Source organism: Octopus bimaculoides, chromosome 4 (genome assembly GCF_046866305.1).
Source record: "Octopus bimaculoides isolate indiv1 chromosome 4, ASM4686630v1, whole genome shotgun sequence".
Taxonomy (NCBI): Eukaryota; Metazoa; Mollusca; class Cephalopoda; order Octopoda; family Octopodidae; genus Octopus; species Octopus bimaculoides.
Window position 1 is genome coordinate 42,579,606 of NC_142931.1, and position 20,256 is coordinate 42,599,861.

Genomic DNA, 20,256 nt, shown 5'->3' on the forward strand with positions numbered 1-20,256 from the left:
CGTTGATATCTCCTGCTCTTTGGTTGCAAAAACGTACCTTTTGAAAAGTGACTTGATGTAACAGTCACTAGTCCAAGAAAGTTTAGACTTCATGTAAATACTAGCTTCATTAGGTGAACGTTTTTGTGAAGTGTAGAATGCTTTTTTATTTTTCAATTCTCTGAGGTACGCTAAGCCATCAGTTCTGTTATCATAAACGAAATTCTTGGGGATTCTACCAACCCGTCGGATATTGTTCTTTTCACATTTGAGCACTTGGATAATATATTCATTTTTGCTAGCGTTGTTTAGCAGACGTTGTTTGAGTGATACCATACGATGCATAAAGGCTATCTTCACTAATCTTCAGCCTCATGAACCCCCTCTTTTTTCTAAGACAGTACCTGCTAATATAATTGTTTATGCTTGATAATCTTATGCTTGATATCAGGATGTCGTGGGTTTTAATATCTATAGAGTTTATATCCTCTATGCAGTAATCAAGTTTCCGAAATGTTGGTATCAGTACTGTTACTTCAAACGCATAGTTGGATATTAACATGTAAGAGTAAAGCTGCAAGCGCCATATGAAACATTGTAGTGATAAGATGGAGTAAGAAAAGGGATCGTCCTATTACTGTCATAAAATTCGACCGCTTGAACTCTACTGTTTAGCCCTTGATTGTCTTTAGTAGATATTTGACAGCTTTTTTGAGGAAATCCACTCTATGATTTGTTAAAACCTGCAAAATCCTAACATCAACTATATCTATGTATATACTAGCAATTATTCAGCCCATGTCTCTTGTCTAAGAAGAGTTTCTTCCTTTTTCCTCCAACAAAGGCTCTTTGAGTGAGCCGTTGACTTTTTATTTTACATTTCCTGCGTAAGTAAAAAAAATTGAATAATTATTTCTGACTATTGCAATAGATACTAATATTTAGTTTGTCGACCCTGGTTAAATCAAACACGGTGCAATTTGATCTTAGCTAGTCGTAATTAACCCTATCTATTAATGAGTGATCATGGACATTTCATAGTTACTTTGAAAACTAGTAGATTGTTCGATATTTATACATAGTTTTTTTTTTGTGAAATTGTAATTTTTCGAAGGCATTTGGTTTTCGACACGGTGTAAAGTTGATAAAAGGAATACTGGAGGCACAGTCTCACTATATTCTTTATTATACAATTATTTCTTCTATCTTCAAAGCTGTTACCGAATTTTATGCCAAAAAGTGAACAAGCTTCAGAAAAAGCTACAGGAGAAACATCCATGTGAATATACTGGTTCACGAAGAAATGGTGCAACTTTCTGAAATTTTGTCCGTCAAAGTTTGTTTAGTTTTACTGAAAATGTTAAGCGTATTGGAAACTGATCTCTCCAAAACGGAAGCCGAACTCGGCAAATTTTGTTTCATGAAAGTAAAAGTTTTTATCCTGATTATGCATAATTAATTAACTCCATTTCCCTGCAGGTATTGCTTAAGGTGTGGAGACGCAATGGCCCAGTGGTTAGGGCAGCGGACTCGTTGTCATAGGATCGCGGTTTCGATTCCCAGACCGCGCGTTGTGAGTGTTTATTGAGCGAAAACACCTAAAGCTCCACGAGGCTCCGGCAGGGGATGGTGGCGAACCCTGCTGTACTCCTCCACCACAACTTTCTCTCACACTTTCTTCTTGTTTTTCTTGTGCCTGTAATTCAAAGGGTCAGCCTTGTCACACTGTGTCACGCTAAATATCCCCGAGAACTACGTTAAGGGCATACGTGTCTGTGGAGTGCTCAGCCACTTGCACGTTAATTTCACGAGCAGGTTGTTCTGTTGATCAGAAAAACTGGAATCCTCGGCGTCGTAAGCGACGCAGTGCTAACGAACGATTGCGTAGGTTAGTCTTCTTCGTTCAGATTCTTTTGCATAATCCTTGTTGAAGGGATATATTTTGTTAAAACATTACATATATTGTAAACGTTTTAAACTATCTTAACCATAGAACGAAATCGTAGACATAATCTCTTTTTACATAATATTGTTCTGCACCCGTCCAACTATGATTAGAGCGATTCAACAAATCTTAAAACGCTGCATTCCATGCGTCATGTCAAAAAGTACATTGAGCTGGACGTGAAGTCATAGTTCCAGTGAGCAAAGTAGAGTAGCTGATCCACTTAGCAGTAGATTACACACACACACACACACACACACACACACACACACACACACACACAACACACACACAAATACACTCACACAGACACACGCGCGTACGTATGTATGTCACTTAATTTAAAACATAGGAATAATACAGAAAATATAAAGAGGTTGTATCTGTATTAGATTATGTTAAGTAATTCCTTAATTTACTGGTCAATTAAACGACAGCTAATATAGCTGTTCCGTATTCAGTAAGTTACACCTTGAATTTCGTTTCATAATTAAAGTGCAATTTCTTTTTCTTGAAGTGATAAATGCATGGCCAGCAGCAGAATATTATTGCAGATTGACAGGCATCAGAAGTGAAGTGACATTATTTTAGGCTGGAATTTGAAGTGCTCTTGACTTCACTTCCTAAGAGCTTACTTCTACCCTACGATAATTTCTTTTCTCATTTGATGTAATTCGATCTAGAAATAGCGTGCCTAATTAAGCCTAATTTTCGCATAAGTTTAATGTTTTATTTTAATACATGCCCCTTCCCTCTCGTTCTGTTCGCCATTCCACCGCCACTTGCTGTAACAGGAGCATGAACTTACAAGTATTTGAAGTGACAGTCTCTCAAAGTTATAATGCTTGTACAGATGATAAGAGGTTTAAAGTTTCATTAAAAGAGTCATTAATTCCAAGCATGTCAATAGGTCACAGGTGTTCTGCTCTGTTTCTTGGCAACATGCAAAATTCTAGGCAGGTAAGAACAGGTAGGAATAATATTAAAGTTGATATTTGGGTAAATGAAGATCAGTATTACTTTGAAGGCGTCTCTAAATATATCGAGTAAATTTGAATATTATACTCAACGAAAGATGGTGCGTTGTAAGGAAGGCAGATTCAGAAAAAGATTTTTAATATTGCATTCAGCCAGCAGATTCGCTATTCGGTCTTGTTCCTGATTTATAGACTTTTTTTCATTCTTTTACTGATTTCACTCAGTGAACTGATGTTATTTTATCGTTACAAACGTTACAAGCGAAAGTCAAGATGGATTTATTTAAAGGGTTATAATTCGGTTGGATCTAAATACTAAAGTCTCACGAAGCCCTATTTGTTCGATGCACCGCATTTTCTGTTAATCATACTCTCTTATTTAGATATTAACGTATTTAACATATGTTTATGTGTGTGCGTTTGAATGTGCATGTATGTATGTGTGTGTGTGTGTGTGTGTGTGTGTGTGTGTGTGTGTGTGTGTGTGTGTTACCTTACGAAATAACCAGACGGTTCAACTCTCGTTTCTATCTCGGAGGTTGTTTGCTCTTATACATCAAGTTTATATAGTTTATATATGTATAAGGTATAAGGGGTTGTTTGGGAAGATAGTGGGGTGAAATTAGGAGTAGAAGGAAAAAGTTAATTCGGAGAAGAAAGAGGAAAACTGGAAGGGGGGGGGGGAATGAAGTGTACAAGAATGAGAAAAAGATGGAAAAGAAGGATATAAATAAGAAAACAAAGAAGGAGGAGCAGAATAATTCTGGGAAAGAGGGAGGAAACAAAAAGCATTGAAGATTCAGAAGCACCTTTGGGGAAATACTGATGAAGGTACTAAGTGGATACAGGTGATTATGAGTGGTCCGGGACATACGGAGGAGGCTGGGAGACGGGTGAGGGTGAGTAAGAGAAGTGGTCGAGGAGGTAGAGGCGAGCTGTACTATGTGTATGAAGGGGGAAATAGAGAGGGGACGAAGAGATAAGCCGGACCTTGGTGGAGGCGGAAATATTAATAAAAGCATAGAAGAAGGAAGAATGGGGTTAACTGTTAACCTCCTGAGTGTTTTTAGAAGCAGCAGGGGGTCAAGGAAATAAGGGAGTAATGCAGCAACGGGTAAGATGTGTTGAAAAGGGGCTGTTAAAGTTGACATAAATGACGTGCAAAAAATAATTAACGAGCAAAAATATAATTGATATACAAAAAAATAATTGATGCACAAAAGAGACAAAATAACTAATAATAGGGGATCCCACTCTCTTCTAAAATACCATTCTTCCCCACCCCTCGTAATTCCATTTTTCTTCCTCCCACTTTATTGATTTTCACTCGTTTATTTGAATTGACTGATCTCTAATCTCACATTATTGTTATTTTGTTGTTGTTATGTCATTGATGTTAATATTGTTATTATTGCTATTATGTCCTCTTATAGCCTGGGAGTGACTCAGCACATCGAGGACAGATACCGCAGCAATAATTCACTTTCGCACAGCTTGTGATTGCATTTAATGAATATGGCAATGTGAACCAGGTGATATTGGGGAACCAGGTAATATTGAAAAGTAAATGCTTATGTGTCTGAATTGAGAAGTGGTGGCAGCTTCATACACATGACCTTAACATGTGATTTAAGTGCACTGCTAAAACAGTAGAACACAGTATTGGCTTATAAAAACGTTTAATATACTTTGTAACATATTGTATTTGCATAACGAAATACCGTGACCTTACAAGTCATTAATATTTACGTACCAGCTTCCAGGAATGTGTTTATTATGCAAATTGGTATATTACACCGCTATATGTTGTGGCTGTTTAAGCAATGAGTTTGTGGATGATTAAGGAGTTAGATGGGTGCTGAGGAAGAAGCAAAAACTCCCAAAATATGACACATACGCCTATTACTCATTTTTTCATCTTCGAACTCATTGTTTGTTTACATCTGACGCCTCGGATACGAAACGCCGTAATAAAATCAGAGCTGGATATAATTTCTATAAACACCTGGAGAAATGACCTTAATACATGAAATGTTATCAGTTTAAAATTACATACACAAGCACAAAACTGCTCTAACCAAAATTCATGCAGACACGTATGCGCGCATACACTGTGCGTTGAGGAGTAATGCAAAATCATTAGAATCTATATTTTGGATTTTGGTATAAAGATTTTGTACTGTGTAAGGAGTTTTATACAGAGACGACGCTCTTTTAGTTTTTCATAATATTAATATTAGCTTGATTTTTTAAACTTCTCATAAAATTATTTAGCGAATAGGTTTATGAATTACAATTGACACAAAATTTAACATTGTTATTTTGTTTGAGTTTTATCTTAAATTAGTTTTATCTTAAATTTTACTCTTACTGAAACTTTACTGAAAGAGTATTTCAATTAAATAAGAAACATAATCATCCCCTCTAGTATTCTTTAATATTTAATCCATAATATTAGTAAACGCGTATCTCCATTATACTTAAATGAGGCTAGATTGACCAGAGCTTCTCGTTATTATAATGTAGCCTAGGCGGTGAGCTGGCAGAATCTTACTATAATGGGCGTTATGTCCGTCTGTCCGTCTCTTTATCTGTTCTCTCTTCACGGTCAGAACAATGGTTAAGAAATCAAACCAGTGTTATTCTTTAGTTGAACCTAAATACGATATGTATCTATGTACGTACCTATGCATGTATGTATGCATGTGTGAATGTAGGAAACACTTTTTCCAAGGTGCTACGCAGTGGGATAGAACCCAAGAACCACACTGTGTAAAGGAAACTTCTTAACCTTACAACCATGACTAGTTGTGAAGATAAATTCCTAGAAATAAAATACAAGAGATAGAAATGCTTTCTAGATATTATAACATTAGTAAGCAAACACAATGCTTATATTTCTTAAACATTCATGACAATATAATTCATGATAATATAACAATAAAAATTATTGTTTTATATTTCCTATAACATTTACAGTTGTTAGCAAAATAGTTTTGCTATTTATACATTATATAAAATAGTCAGTCATAGAATGTCTTTGAATCCTTATATCCTGGTAATAAAGGAAAAAGTAAAACAAAGGTGATTGCGATCTAATGTCTGTTTACAAATATTTTTTTTTTTATGTGGGTGTAAAAATAATTCTGGAAAAGTATTTTGTCTAGATATTTTAGAATATTTTCTAGTTTTATATATATATATATATATATATATATATATATATATATATATATATAAGAGATTTAATCTCATTTTATGTGTTAGAACGAATATATCTACTGATGAAGACTGTATATATTCGTTGGAGTAGATTTGAAAAGCGAAAAAAACCGATGCGATTCCCTGCAACATTCCCGGAATAAGTGGAAACGGGACTGAAACCGCGAACCGATCTTACATCTTGACCGACGTTGCTCATGATATTAGAATCATGATATTAGAATCAAAGATTGTTGGATTCTGTCGCATTATTTTCCTTTTAGTATCAGATGTGTTCATCGAGCATCTATTGCGATGTTTGGTGAATTATTCATTTGAGGAGTATATACGTTTTATTAATATATATGCTCTACAAAAATGCAAGAATACTTTTCTGCATTTGCGATTTTTAATGAATTATTTTTCCTTTATGTTAGATTCATTTGTATGCGAAAGTAAATAATGCTTGTCGAAACTTATTACTTTCGTTCCAATAGTAATGCAATTTCATATAGAATTTGCAACAAGTCCTTCGAAATTTTTCTGACATCTGTCGTCATAAATGACGCATTTTTTTATGAAGTTTTATAAAAGCTTAATAAGGTTTTCTATATTGTTGAATCGTTCATTAAGAAACATTAAGAAGTCGTGCGAAGGCACATGCAGTCGTGTTTGTGTTCCTTTTAGTCTGTGTCTGAGCGTCCGTTGTTCGAGTTATTTTAAAGATGCTTCAATGGATTACTTATTTATTTGTTTCTAATCCCAGTTGGCGTATGTATTTTTTGAATCTATTATAAACTCGTAGTAATTTTGTAGTTTGACACGCCCAAGAACAGACGGGTGCATGTGCACACGTCACGCGCACACGAACACATACAATTTTTGTTTCAGCAGTAAGTCTTTTGCTTCAACTTTTTACTTCTTGCAACCATTTCTAGACGCAATCTAAAGTTTAGGACTACTCCTATCATTGACTTTTGTCTTTTTTAGTTTAGTTCCCTTTTCAATATCGCTCAGTAATACAGCACGATTGGGAGCAACCGTCTGAGATCGTTCTGAACCTGTTGTTGACTGTAATAGCGACGTTGGCAACGATGCTTGACGTTTAGGAACGACGTGACGTCCTGTTTCAGACGGCGAAGACTTCGATGGCAATAATTGTCGTAAGGGTGACGACAGTAGTGGTGGTGGTGGTGGTGGTGGAGTTGCTGGAGGAGCTTTATGTACAACTTCTATTGGAGGTGGAGTTTTAGGAGGTGGCGGTAAAGGTGACACAGGTGTAAATAGTTCTTCGGTTTGTGCCTGATTAGTTTGGAATTGCGGACTTTTCATGAACAAATCCATATTCGTGAGTGATGAACGTTTTCGTTTTGTTTTCCTCCCAATGGACGATCTGTGGATGAAACAGAAGTAAATATATAAATAAACAAATAGCAATTAGATATAAACGTCCAAGGAAATATCATAAGCAACCATTATATATTTAGGCGCTCACAAGCAAAAGCCTATAACAGCTGTTTCGTATGTTTGTTTATAATCATGCTTGGATTTGCAAATAGGTTCGTTTTGAACTGGAATAAAATACAACGTAATGCATAAAATTTGAAGAAGTTTCACAGTTAAACCGTGTATATATATATATATATATATATATATATATATATATATATATACAAGAATAAGGGCAGGGAATCGTCAATTAATAATAGAATTAATAATTAACAATTTTGCCAAGTAGTTCAGTATGAAATTTGTAGTTTAGAATCAGTAGTTCTTTGACTGCTATTTCTAAATTTTCAGTATGTTGGAGAAGCAACTCAATGCTAATCCCTGTATATATATATATATATATATATATATATATATATATATATATATATATATATATATATATATATATATATACCAGTTATTACCTTCATTGCTACATGAATGATAATGAAATATTATTTTGAAAAGATTTAAAAAACTTAAGATAATTAGAAGAGAAAAGCATATACAACAAATTGATAGCCATAAGAAAATATTTAGTAAAAGAAAATATAAGTGAATAAGGTTGTCTGAATCCTACATTATAATGAGTCCGGAGGTTATCCGGCTCTCAGACGTTTAAGCTACAGAGAGTAGGATACCTTCGTTACCTTCACCTGAACTGCGCGCTAATCCGTCACAATTTTAACTCTTAGCTGTTGCTAGTACTCATTTTCAGCTAAGTGAATTAAAGTTACAGGAAATGAAGTGTCTTACTCGAGTGTGCAACACATCGCCCGGTCTGAGAATCAAACTCATGATCATAAGACCAACACTCGACCACCTGCCCACGCGCCTTCACATAACTGAATAAGCTTAAATAAATAATACATCGTGTTTCGTGAAAGGTGTAACAGATTCATCACGCTTAGAAATATGATATAAACACTGATCAACTTTCCAATCAGGTCAATGAATGACAACCTAATATTTAAGTGAACCTGTAACAAGGTTAGCTACATACAAATACAAAACGAATCAACCCACCAACACAGATTATCATTGTTAAATTCTTAAAGAAATGACAAAAACAAATTAACAAAAGTAAATGTTCGAACATCAGGTGAGGATTGACACTGCTATCCCTTCAACACCCAGCATAAGAATGGTAATTTGCTAAAGTAAGCTACATTTAAAGTCTTTCTGCACGTGTTCACCTCATACCTGTTATGGTTCCTTGGGTGTGACTGTTGCCAAGAAGTACCTGATACCCCGCAGGAGATACCTCGTCCTGTACACCTTACCCTTCGATATACTGTTAAATGCTATAATCGTTTGGAACATAAGAAAACAGGAAATTGGTATAAAGATTTATAATAATGACTTACTTTTGCGAAATTCCTTTGCGCAAAATTCGGAGATGTTCTTTGAGATTCTGCGGCAATGGTTCCTGAAATATGCACACAATTTATACATTATATATATATATATATATATGAATAATTGTCACATATTATATTTACAGATAAATTCCTCTATTTACATAATATCGAGGTCTCTTTAATTCTTTTGTTGTCTTACCATTACTATCAATATATATATATATATGGGTTGATAGATAGATACGTACATACATAAATATATGTGTGGGTGTGCATGTGTGTGTGGGTGTTTAATTTCACTACTGTTGGATGAGGCACAACACGTTTTAACTGTTTATACTCTCCACACTTTTTAATGATTCACTTACTCGAGAAGGTCTGTAACCTTTTAAAGCCGGATGTGGAACTTCTCTGAAAAAAGATAGATTGGACAGTTCTTCTAATGTCGGGTACTGAGTAGATTTGTTGTTAAAAATGAAATCCAGCACCTGAAAAGAGGAAAGAATAATTTCAATATCTTTAAGTTTATTCGTATCACAACTCTCCCTTTAAGTTTACGAAGCTAAAAAGAATTACTAACTTATCAGTCAACACACACATGTTCTCTCTCTCATTCACTCTTTCTCTGTCACCCCTATAGATATATAGATATATTTGAGTGTGTGTACGTAGTATGTATGTATGTATGTATGTATGTATGTATGTATGTATGTATGTATGTATATATATGAATATATATATATATATATATATATATATATATATATATATATATATATATATATATATATATATATATATATATATAAGCAATGTTAATTCTCTAAATGAAGTATTAACAGTAACTGCACGATAAAGTGTAGTATATTGCCACTTAAGTGTGGCTGACCCCTAGGGGTGGATGTTACTGTTGCTTTTAGCCCCAGGAGGACATCTCCTCCAGCTGGCTTATCGACACACGACTGTGTCCTGTTTGCCAAGGGAAGTTATCCCTCTCACCAACATCTGCAGCACGAACGGATCCGGATTTCAGGGTTATTTCCCTTCGTCGGCGTTCGATAGCCGCTGACCTTGGTGAGAGAGACAAAAACCTGGCAATCTTATATCTTCTTTTCCAGTGAAATTCTTCACTGATATCGAAAAGGTGAAAACAAGCAATGTTAATTCTCTAAATGAAGTATTAACAGTAACTGCACGATAAAGTGTAGTATATTGCCACTTAAGTGTGGCTGACCCCTAGGGGTGGATGTTACTGTTGCTTTTAGCCCCAGGAGGACATCTCCTCCAGCTGGCTTATCGACACACGACTGTGTCCTATATATATATATATATATATATATATATGAAATTGCGTTCGACCCCTCTAGCCGATAACCGATGAAGAATTGGTGACCTTCTGTGTTTTCTGTCCGCCTGTGTATTTAGTATATGTTCGAGCGAGAAAGAGAAATGATGAAAAACACAGATTTGTTTTACAGGATTTAAGATTCTATTAGAGCCATGATAAAGTTATACAATTTTGTACAAAATAAGGCTTGTTCTTTCAACATAACAGAAGTAAAGACCGGTTTTGCATTGCTCATCAAGCTGAGAGTTGAAAGAGATAAATTGCTAAGGGGAAAAAATATATTGCTGCGATGATCAAGCCATTTTACGGGACAGCAAACGCTGCCGTTTGATCTGACAGCAATAGTGGTTAAATTTTCTTGAAATCATATCCCGTAATCTTAAAGCCGGAAAATAAATTACATTAAGAAATATGGTTCAAATACATTATGCCAGAAAATAAAATGAAATGATCACAATTGGAACGCTTTGACCATACAATTGTTACTCGGGGCTGAACTGCGGCTAAACAGCAATAGCAAGGAGACTATTTACTCCTGATGTCTTTTCGGCTCAAACGAAGGAAAGTGATTACTAAGTTGATCGGTAATTAACTGGAAATAGAGAATGCAAATGAAGATGATTGCTCTTTGTCAAATTAACCATCTATCAAATCACTATACTGGAGATTAGTCTAATCATACTTGGATAGAGTTTTGATATGGTATAATATTTTTACTTCTTTGGTCGTATACATTCCTAATTCTTCTATTTCTCCCGTAGTCTCATCTTTACTATTTCTATGAAAGCGAAAATATAAAAAGAAACAAAGATTTCAGAGCAGACAAGAAATAATAACTTCAAATTCTGGCACAAGGCCAGAATGTTTGGGGGAAAGGTAAGTCGATTACATCAAACCCAGAGTTCAACTGGTACTTATTTTATTGACCCTGAAAGGATGAATGACAAAGTTGATCTCAGCAGAATTTGAACTCAAAACGTAAAGCCGGACGAAATGCCATCAAACGTTTTGCCTGGTGAGTTAACGATTATGCCAGCTCGTCGCCTTGAACAGCCAAGAAATAATAAATTCTACTATAAGTATAAGGCTTGAAATTCAGGCGAGAAGTTAGTCGATTATATCGATCCCAGTAGGTATTTAGTACTTATTTCATCGACCCCGAAAGGATGAAAGCAAAGACAACTTCAGGGAATTTGAACACAGGACGTGAAGGCGGACGAAATATCGCAAAGCACCTTGTCTAGCAATTCTGGCAGCCAATAACGACAACTATATTGATAGAACTGTGTCGGTAATCAGGTCACCATCATGGCATGAGAGTTTTAACACCTAATGAATTAAACAGTTTTATGTGTTATTAAATGGCTCGATATAAGCTATTTAAGTACTAACACACTGTCTAATGGCAAGCAAGTTATTAAACAAGTAACAACTTTGAAACAAGAAATAATCATTATTGATAAAAAGTAAGGCTTCAAATTTGGGTGGGGAGGTTTCATCAATTATATTAACATCAATACTTAACCAACGCTTACTTTATCGACTTTGAAAGGCTGAAAGGGAGAATCAACCTCAGCTGCAATTGAACTTAGGTACGTAACGAGATGTAACTAAATACCAGAGATATTCTACTTCAATACAGCTTTTCACGTCTTTTAAAACAAGCAGGTGATATAATTGATAGTGTGGTAAATATAGTTTAAAAACGAATCTGTATTAAAATATGAAATAGAACTAACGTACGTTTGTTACTGCTGGATATACGCAGCACGTCATTTCATCGACTCTGGGGTAGGTGTCTTCCAGTTCCATACCTGTGGACATCTCGAACAGAAGATGACCTGTAAGAGATTGAAAAGTTCAATAAAGCGTCTCAGCAATTTAGATGCAATTCATATGAAGAGTGGTTTAAAAATAAAGACAGATAAGTAAGATTTTTTGTTTTTCTATTTTTTCTATTAAACTGAGGTTAAAATATTCGACTATATTCGACTACATGGATAGTTAGGGTAAATCCCAGCTGTTTCCTCTTGAGGCACATTTGCTTATTCTACTATTATAATCAATATAATCCATAGTAGCTCTGTTGTGTCTGGGGAGAGTCATTTTCTTATTGTGCCTTAAAATTTAACGCACTCACCGGTAAAATTTCCACTTATTTTTCTTTTTATTTTCCTAAAATTTTCGTTTCGTCTTGCAACCTTATCAATAGTCTTGACTGTCCCATAGTAACTGTTGTATATGAATTGAAACATACATTAAAATTGAGAATCATGGAATATCACCATCAACTTACCAAACATTAAAATTGACAATGAATTATCTGGTGCATCTGTTAGTTTCTTTCGAAAAAGCGGCGACAGGAGATAATGTTTTTGAAAGAAAATATTTTCAGTATCAGTTAACCTTTAAGGAGAAACAAAAGTATAAACATATTTAACATTTAATGCTATATTAAGTAGTCAGTGCTGTTTGTCTAAATATAAATAAAGTTTACTTAACACACACACACACACACACACACACACACACACACACACACACACACACACACACACACACACACACACACACACACACACTTTTTATTTTTTCAGGGGCATCGCCACTGGTGTTGTTATACTTTTATTGATTTATTGATCTTCCTTCTTTAGTTGGAATGGGACAGTTCGAAGTCACTACATCCTGTTGAATGTCCAGTGGCGTTTAGAAGATATCTATATCTACAGCATGCAGGTCTCTAATGCAGGATATGAAAAAAGTTGTGATCCCTTAAACCCTCAGCTATTGTAGTATCTGACCTAAATCTGGATGGCGAGGATGAGATCTTTGGCTTTATGCAGTGGCGCGCCGTTCAGGGATTAATATGTCTTTTAATATCAAAATTTGGTGCAAGTCCTTCAAAGGTCTAGACATTATTGTATATTTTCTTATCCTCGCTACAGTATGTAGTATCTTAACATTTTATGCCTTTCCTAGTAACACACACACACACACACACACACACACACACACAAACGCGCGCGCGCGCACACACGCTTCATATTTACTTTCCGGAGGTCTTAGAAACTGTAGTTTAGCTATTATATATAAATGTGTGTGTGTGTGTGTATGTTTTGTGTGTGTGTGTGTGTGTGTGTGTGTGTCTGTGTGTGTGAATGTGTGTGAGTGTGTGTCTGCGTTCATAAACTTAATTTCTCTGATACTACATTAGAACATACATTTCGTATATTATCGGCCTTAATAGGATTACATTATCAATTATATACAGTTGTTATTAATAAACAGATTAATTAAAAAGGTTAATTATAGACGTATGCATTCCCCCTCTCGCTCTCTCTGACTGTCTATTTGTCTGTCAGTCAGTGAGTCTGCCTTCCTGCCTGTCTCTGCGTGTCTGTCTCTGTGTGTCTGTCTGTCTCTGCGTGTCTGTCTCTGTGTGTCTGTCTGTCTCTGCGTGTCTGTCTCTGTGTGTCTGTCTGTCTCTGCGTGTCTGTCTGTCTCTGTGTGTCTGTCTCTGTCTGTCTGTTTCTGTCTGTCTGTCTGTCTGTCTGTCTGTCTCTGTCTGTCTGTCTGTCTCTCTCTCTCTCTCTCTCTCTCTCTCTCTCTCTCTCTCTCTCTCTCTCTCTCTATGCGTGTATGTGAGTGTTATATATCTAGAGCTTTTCTATGGAAGATATATCAGTGATACTTAATATCCTTTTCTCCAACGAAGACGCAAAGGGAGTTGGGAAACAGGTCTTAGGCATTACCGAGAAGTATATGCAGTAAAATGTCAACAATAGAGAATTGAATCCGGAAGATAGTTTTGTCTCACTAGAAGGGAGCCATACACACATACATACATACATACATACATACATACATACATACTCCAGTTGTTTTCCCAGAAGGCTAAAGAACTCGAGTGCATCATTGTAAGCTAATTAACACATCTTACTTTACAATACTTTCCATAACTTAAATGTGAAATCTGCATTTCTACCGAGAAAATGCTCCACCAAGACAGGCATGGCTGTCTGGTGAAGAAGCTTGGTTCGCAACCACGTTGTTTCGAGTTCAGTTCTACATTGCGGCACCTTGGGGAAGAGTCACCTACCATAGTCCAAGGTCAACTAATTTCTTATGAATTAATTTTGTAGACAGAAACTGTTGAAGTCAACCGTATACATGTTTGTATGTGTATGTGTATGTGTATGTGTGTGTGTGTATGTGTATGTGTGTATGTGTGTGTGTGTTTGTGTGTGTGTGTGTGTGTGTGTGTGTGTGTGTGTGTGTGTGTGTGTTTTACTAGGAGAGGCATAAAATGTTAAGACACTACACACTGTAGCGAGGATAAGAAAATATACAATAATGTCTAGACCTTTGAAGGACTTGCACCAAATTTTGATATTAAAAGACATATTAATCCCTGAACGGCGCGCCACTGCATAAAGCCAAAGATCTCATCCTCGCCATCCAGATTTAGGTCAGTCACTACAATAGCTGAGGGTTTAAGGGATCACAACTTTTTTCATATCCTGCATTAGAGACCTGCATGCTGCAGATGTAGATATCTTCTAAACGCCACTGGACATTCAACAGGATGTAGTGACTTCGAACTGTCCCATTCCAACTAAAGAAGGAAGATCAATAAATCAATAAAAGTATAACAACACCAGTGGCGATGCCCCTGAAAAAAAAAGTGTGTGTGTGTGCGTGTGCGTGCGTGCTTGCGTGCGTGCGTGCGTGCGTGCGTGCTTGCGCGCGCGTGTGTGTGTGTGTGTGTGTGACTTTGTGCCGGTGTTTGTCCTTCCACAACCGCTTGACAACTTATGCTACTTGATTCTTTTGCCGAATCGCTAAGTTACGAGGGTGTTTGTTTCTTTACACCCTCGTAACTTAGCGTTTCTGCAAAAGAATCAAGTAGCATAAGTACGAGGTTTAAAAAGTTAAGTACTGGGGATGATCTGTTGGATTAAAAACTCTTCAAGTCAGTGCCCCAACATGGCCGCAGCCTAAAGATGAAACGAGTAAGATATAAAAGATAAAAGAGACGTGTCATATTTTATAGCGAGTGTCAAGTGTGCTCCTGTGGAACACTAATAATACGGATGGTAGATTAGAAACCTACAGCACCTTAATCATTAGTCTTCAATGTATCTGCTAATTACTAAACTATTGATGATGTTGTAAGTCTGCCTCATCAAACAAATCTAAGATCTAAGAAATTCCTGTGTATCCCGTATTTTTCTCAAGCACTGTATATCTAGTGCATCATTGTTTTTTTAAACAGTGATGTGTGATTTGTGGAAGAATTGACTCTTATTTCAAAATTATTCAAACGGTTACATTGAGGCAGCCTAACTCGCTCAGATGACTATGATATAAGACATTGAACATATACCTTCTTCTTCCCAATGCATAACTATTTATTTGATTGTTATTTTACTAAATTAATTACGGTGGTCCGAACTTGGCTATCATTTTCCTGATGATGGCATCCTTGAGTTATTTCCATCAATCAGTTACACAGTACCAATGGATACATAAACAGAAGAATAGACAGACAGACAGACAGACAAGTAGGTATGCAAGAAGGTAGTCAGGCACACTGAGAGATACACATGTAACAAAAGGCGAGAGATGGAGAAAGACGTCAGTTACCTGCAAGTACCATTAAATAGGATCACATTTCCTGAATGTAAATGACTAAACACTGGGAGTTTCTTCTGTTGCATGTGAAGTAATGCCTACAATCATATATGATAGGGAATCATTCTCAATATTACATGTATGTATGTATGTACGTATATATGTATGTATGTATGCATGAATATATGTATACATATGTGCGTGAATATTTCTATTTTTTAATTATTATAAATTTTCCACTGAGGAAGGAGCCGGTTTCCAACAAAGATACAAGGTTCCATCTCTGAGATGTAGTTAACACAGACAAATTCATATATACCAATATCCGACTATTAGGTCTCTTCCAGGTGCCTTTCCGTTCCGCAGTTTGTCTACTACTATAGCGAAGGTTACTGCATCAATTTTGTATGTTTTACTGTTAGTGTTGGTACAGTATTCTCTCTCAATTGTATTTAACCATGGTACATTCAGGTTGAAATCCTTCTTTACGTTCCAAATTTTTGACCAGAATGATTGTAGATCTTGAGAGGGAGCTTTCTTAATGGTAATGTTTTCCTTCCTCATCTTTCTGTATAATGCTTGTGGGTTGGAAGCAAACTTGCGATTGATACTGGCTCGTTCAAAAATGCGCATGCAATAGCGAAGTTTCTCGCTCATCGAGTTCTTGTTTAAAAGTGATTAGCTTTCCCTCAAGAGTTCGGTATGAAGAGTTGCCATAAAATTACGTTAATTTTTGTCTAAAGTAGAGTTGGTGAGGTGTAAACTCACTTTTCTCCTTGCATTTTATTGTTGTAGTTAACCATCCGATATGGCGGAGCACGTTGTTGATGTTTTCTTCAAGTTTTGTTTTCCATCTAGGTTGTTCCCGTTTAGTAATTTCGTTACTTTGTTCACTGCTGATTTCTCCTAGGTGTTCTTTAAGAGTAATAGCGGCTGTGTATATAAGAGTATTCATATTCCAGTAATTAACTTAACAGGATTCCATGTGCTCTCCAGCGACATTGTTGATAACTTTAAACATTAGATCGGTCTGATTTTTTCTCACTCTTGTTGGGAATAGTCTGTTGCTCAAAAAAAGCTTCGAGAAAGTGGCAAAATTTTTTGCGAATTGTAATTTTAAAATGTTTTCGAGTTGGATGTGTACTGTAGTCTTCGCTACTGAGTCAGCTAAGTTTGGAGACACACTCAAATTTAGCGATGGTTTGTTTACATTATTTTTTACGCCGCTTCTGGCAGATTTTGGTCCATTCTCGGTGTTTTGGGAGGATCGAGGATTTGTTTTTTTACAAAAGATGCTTGTTGTCGGAGCTGTTTCGCCGTGAAGGTATTTATGTTGGGATGAGCTTCGTCCCAGTATTGTTTTAACCACTTCATACATCCCATTGAAGGGTCATCTCAGGCTTTTTCATAACACCGAAGTAAAACTTGGTTTAGTTGTTGAGTCCAAGTAAAATGAGAAGTGTACTTAAGTTTTCTTTAACTTACTGGCGAAGTAGTTCTGTTTTCATCGGTGGTGACGTTGTCAGTTTCATGTGGTGGTGTGTATGCATAAATATATCTATATATGTTTTCGTGCATATATGTATGTATATGTAATACAATTTGAAAATACACAGAGCTGTTATAACATAATTTAAGGAACATTTGTATAAATAGTTAACCGACATACCTTGAGTATTTGACTGGAGTACGTCTGTATCTGTCCCAGGGGCAATGGTTGTCCATTGTGGTTATATTTATCCCGATGGTCGTCCAAGCAACGAGACTGAATAATACAGTGAGAAGTAATACGAGTTTTAATCGATGCAAGTACTCATGCTCACGACAGTCAAAAATCCTCCGCGAATCAATTTGGTGAGTAAATCGACACGGTCAAACAAAACTGGACAGAAATAACTGTCAATTGAAATAAACAGGTATATTGAAGCGATACATCTTTGTGTGAGGTAGCAAATAGATTTTTGGTGCAGTGATGTCATTTAGGCAACACAGTACATGCATACCTTGCTAAGTGGGTTAGTCAAAGAGGCAAGATCAAACTAAAAGTCAGTGATGGTGCACAGTATAAGATGGAAATTTACATGTCCTTTGGTACTTAGCAATGAGAAGATCGAATTACTTTGATTCACTTACATATTCAATCACTCAATCAATCAATCAATCAATCAATCAATCAATCTCTCTCTTTCTCTATCTATCTATCTATCTATCTATCTATCTATCTATCTATCTATCTATCTATCTATCTATCTATCTCTGTACACACACACACACACAATATTCCAGCCAGTGATCATTAAGCCACAAATTCATCTGTTCTTTTCACCTTATTTTTATCTGGTTTGATATTGTCATTTTCCACATTAGAGCATTGTCACAGAGACCTTAATATACGACTAGGGTCTCTTCCCTTTACCTATATTACCGACCTCGAAAATATGAAATACAAAATCGATTTAGGCTAAGTTAAGTCAATTAAATCGATTCGGTATTTATTTATCGAGTTTAAATGGAAAAGTGAAAGATGAAGTCGAAAATAGTAATTGATAAAGTTAAAGATAACAAAAGCAGCAGAGCGGTAGATAAGGATAGCACTGGATTAAATACCTTGCCTTATTTAGTTACGTCCCTTTATACTTTATGTTAAAACCCAACCATGCTCCACTTTGCCTTTCATCACTTTTCCCCGCAGTCGAAAAATGATATACTAAATTTAAATTCAGTCGGAAATACATTTCCTCTACAAAATTCCTGGACCTTTGCTAACGGCAAAAATTACGTTTTATTTAAAGTCATACTGTCATGACACGAGAATAACCTGTTCAAAAGACAAACTTTTTATACTAATTCACTCTCTTTATCTTTTACAACCGTTTTTTCTTTCTTTTGCTATACGCCATTGTCAATAGAATGCAAGCAAATATGTCAGATAATGAAATGAATTGGTAATCTTTCTTATAAGAAAATTTGCATCTTACCTGATATATTTCGTCTTTAAGAGATCCCGATGGGCTAAAAGGACGCGATACAACTATAGCATCATCCTCAAGAAGAAATTCGATATGAATAAATGGCATGATGTATGGATGCTGTTGAAAACGAAAATGAAAGAGAATTTATTCTTAGCAAAGTGTGTAATTTGGTAAAGCATCACTTGAATAGATGTCAAACTTTAATAAAACCTATGTCAATAATTTCCACATTATTTAAAATGTGTTTTAACCATTTTCACATTTCAACATATTATCCGGGCTCAAGACGGCGATCTAGCAGAATTGTTTATACGCGGGTAAAATGCTTAACGGCATTTTGTCTGTCTTTATGTTCTGTGTACATCGTTTTAGCCTTCGAATGACGCCACTCCGCTTGCTCGGACAATATTCCCCCTTAATCGAAAGGAGGTCAAGAGCAACATGAAATGAAGTGTTTAGTTCAAGAACATAAAGCACCACTTGGTCTGGGAATCGAACCCACGATTTAGCGATCACGAGTACAACAACTCAACCACTAGACCACGCGCACACACGCACACACGCACGCACACACGCACATATACACGCACACACACACACACACACACACACACACATTTAAATTGCGTGACATATAACGGGTATTTTGTATTCCATATGTGTCTTTATACATCGAAAAATAAATCTGCGTAATGTCAAATATAAACAAAAACTACCCACCACAGGTAGGAGAGTTTATTAGTTTACTGGCATATGAAGCTAAACTTCTACGGAATATAAACTCGGCTTAGACAATTAACTGTATAATTACCCCACCTCTACACAAGCATAGTGGATCAGAAGATTAGTAAAAACTCACCTTTATATATTGATCAAATATCCGCAAATCGGCTTCGCTTTCCTGAGAAAACGGTAGTGCCATCTTTGGATCATATTTTATCGCTGACAGCAGTGTTTTGCGCCCAACCAAACTATCGTGGACTAAGAACCAATATTTTTCATCACGTCGACCTAGTATAACGAATAATAATAAATATATTAGGAAGAGTTTCTTATAAACAATACGAAGATATTCACAGGCCCATATGTAGTCCATAAGCAAATATAGTCATAGACAAACATATTCACACGGTTGCAAATTCTCTCATAAATACACCATAAACACTCTCTCACACATCCCCCAACACACACACACACACACACACACACACACAGAGGAATTGGTTGATGATATAAATCCGATAGTTGTTTCTTAGTTTCCGTGTGTGAAGATTCTTTGTCATATGGTAGCCACAGTGGACACACATGGATAACAGTTTTACGACTTAAATCAATTAAAAGTAATTAT

The 20,256-nt window shown here is 35.9% G+C and overlaps 1 protein-coding gene across 1 annotated transcript in view; it reads right to left on the reverse strand.

Annotated features, from left to right (window-relative positions):
• Nucleotides 1-6,522: 6,522 nt before the first annotated feature.
• The window catches only part of LOC106881759 (slowpoke-binding protein), a 37,570-nt gene continuing 23,836 nt past the window's right edge, over nt 6,523-20,256 (reverse strand). The window contains exons 5-13 of the mRNA XM_052967032.2: nt 19,768-19,919; nt 18,915-19,025; nt 17,606-17,701; nt 15,949-16,034; nt 12,599-12,708; nt 12,046-12,143; nt 9,323-9,442; nt 8,961-9,022; nt 6,523-7,495 (exon numbers count right to left, since the gene is read on the reverse strand). Coding sequence (XP_052822992.2) covers nt 7,048-7,495; nt 8,961-9,022; nt 9,323-9,442; nt 12,046-12,143; nt 12,599-12,708; nt 15,949-16,034; nt 17,606-17,701; nt 18,915-19,025; nt 19,768-19,919 — 1,283 coding nt within the window. The 3' untranslated portion in view covers nt 6,523-7,047. The remainder of the gene's footprint in view (nt 7,496-8,960; nt 9,023-9,322; nt 9,443-12,045; nt 12,144-12,598; nt 12,709-15,948; nt 16,035-17,605; nt 17,702-18,914; nt 19,026-19,767; nt 19,920-20,256) is intronic.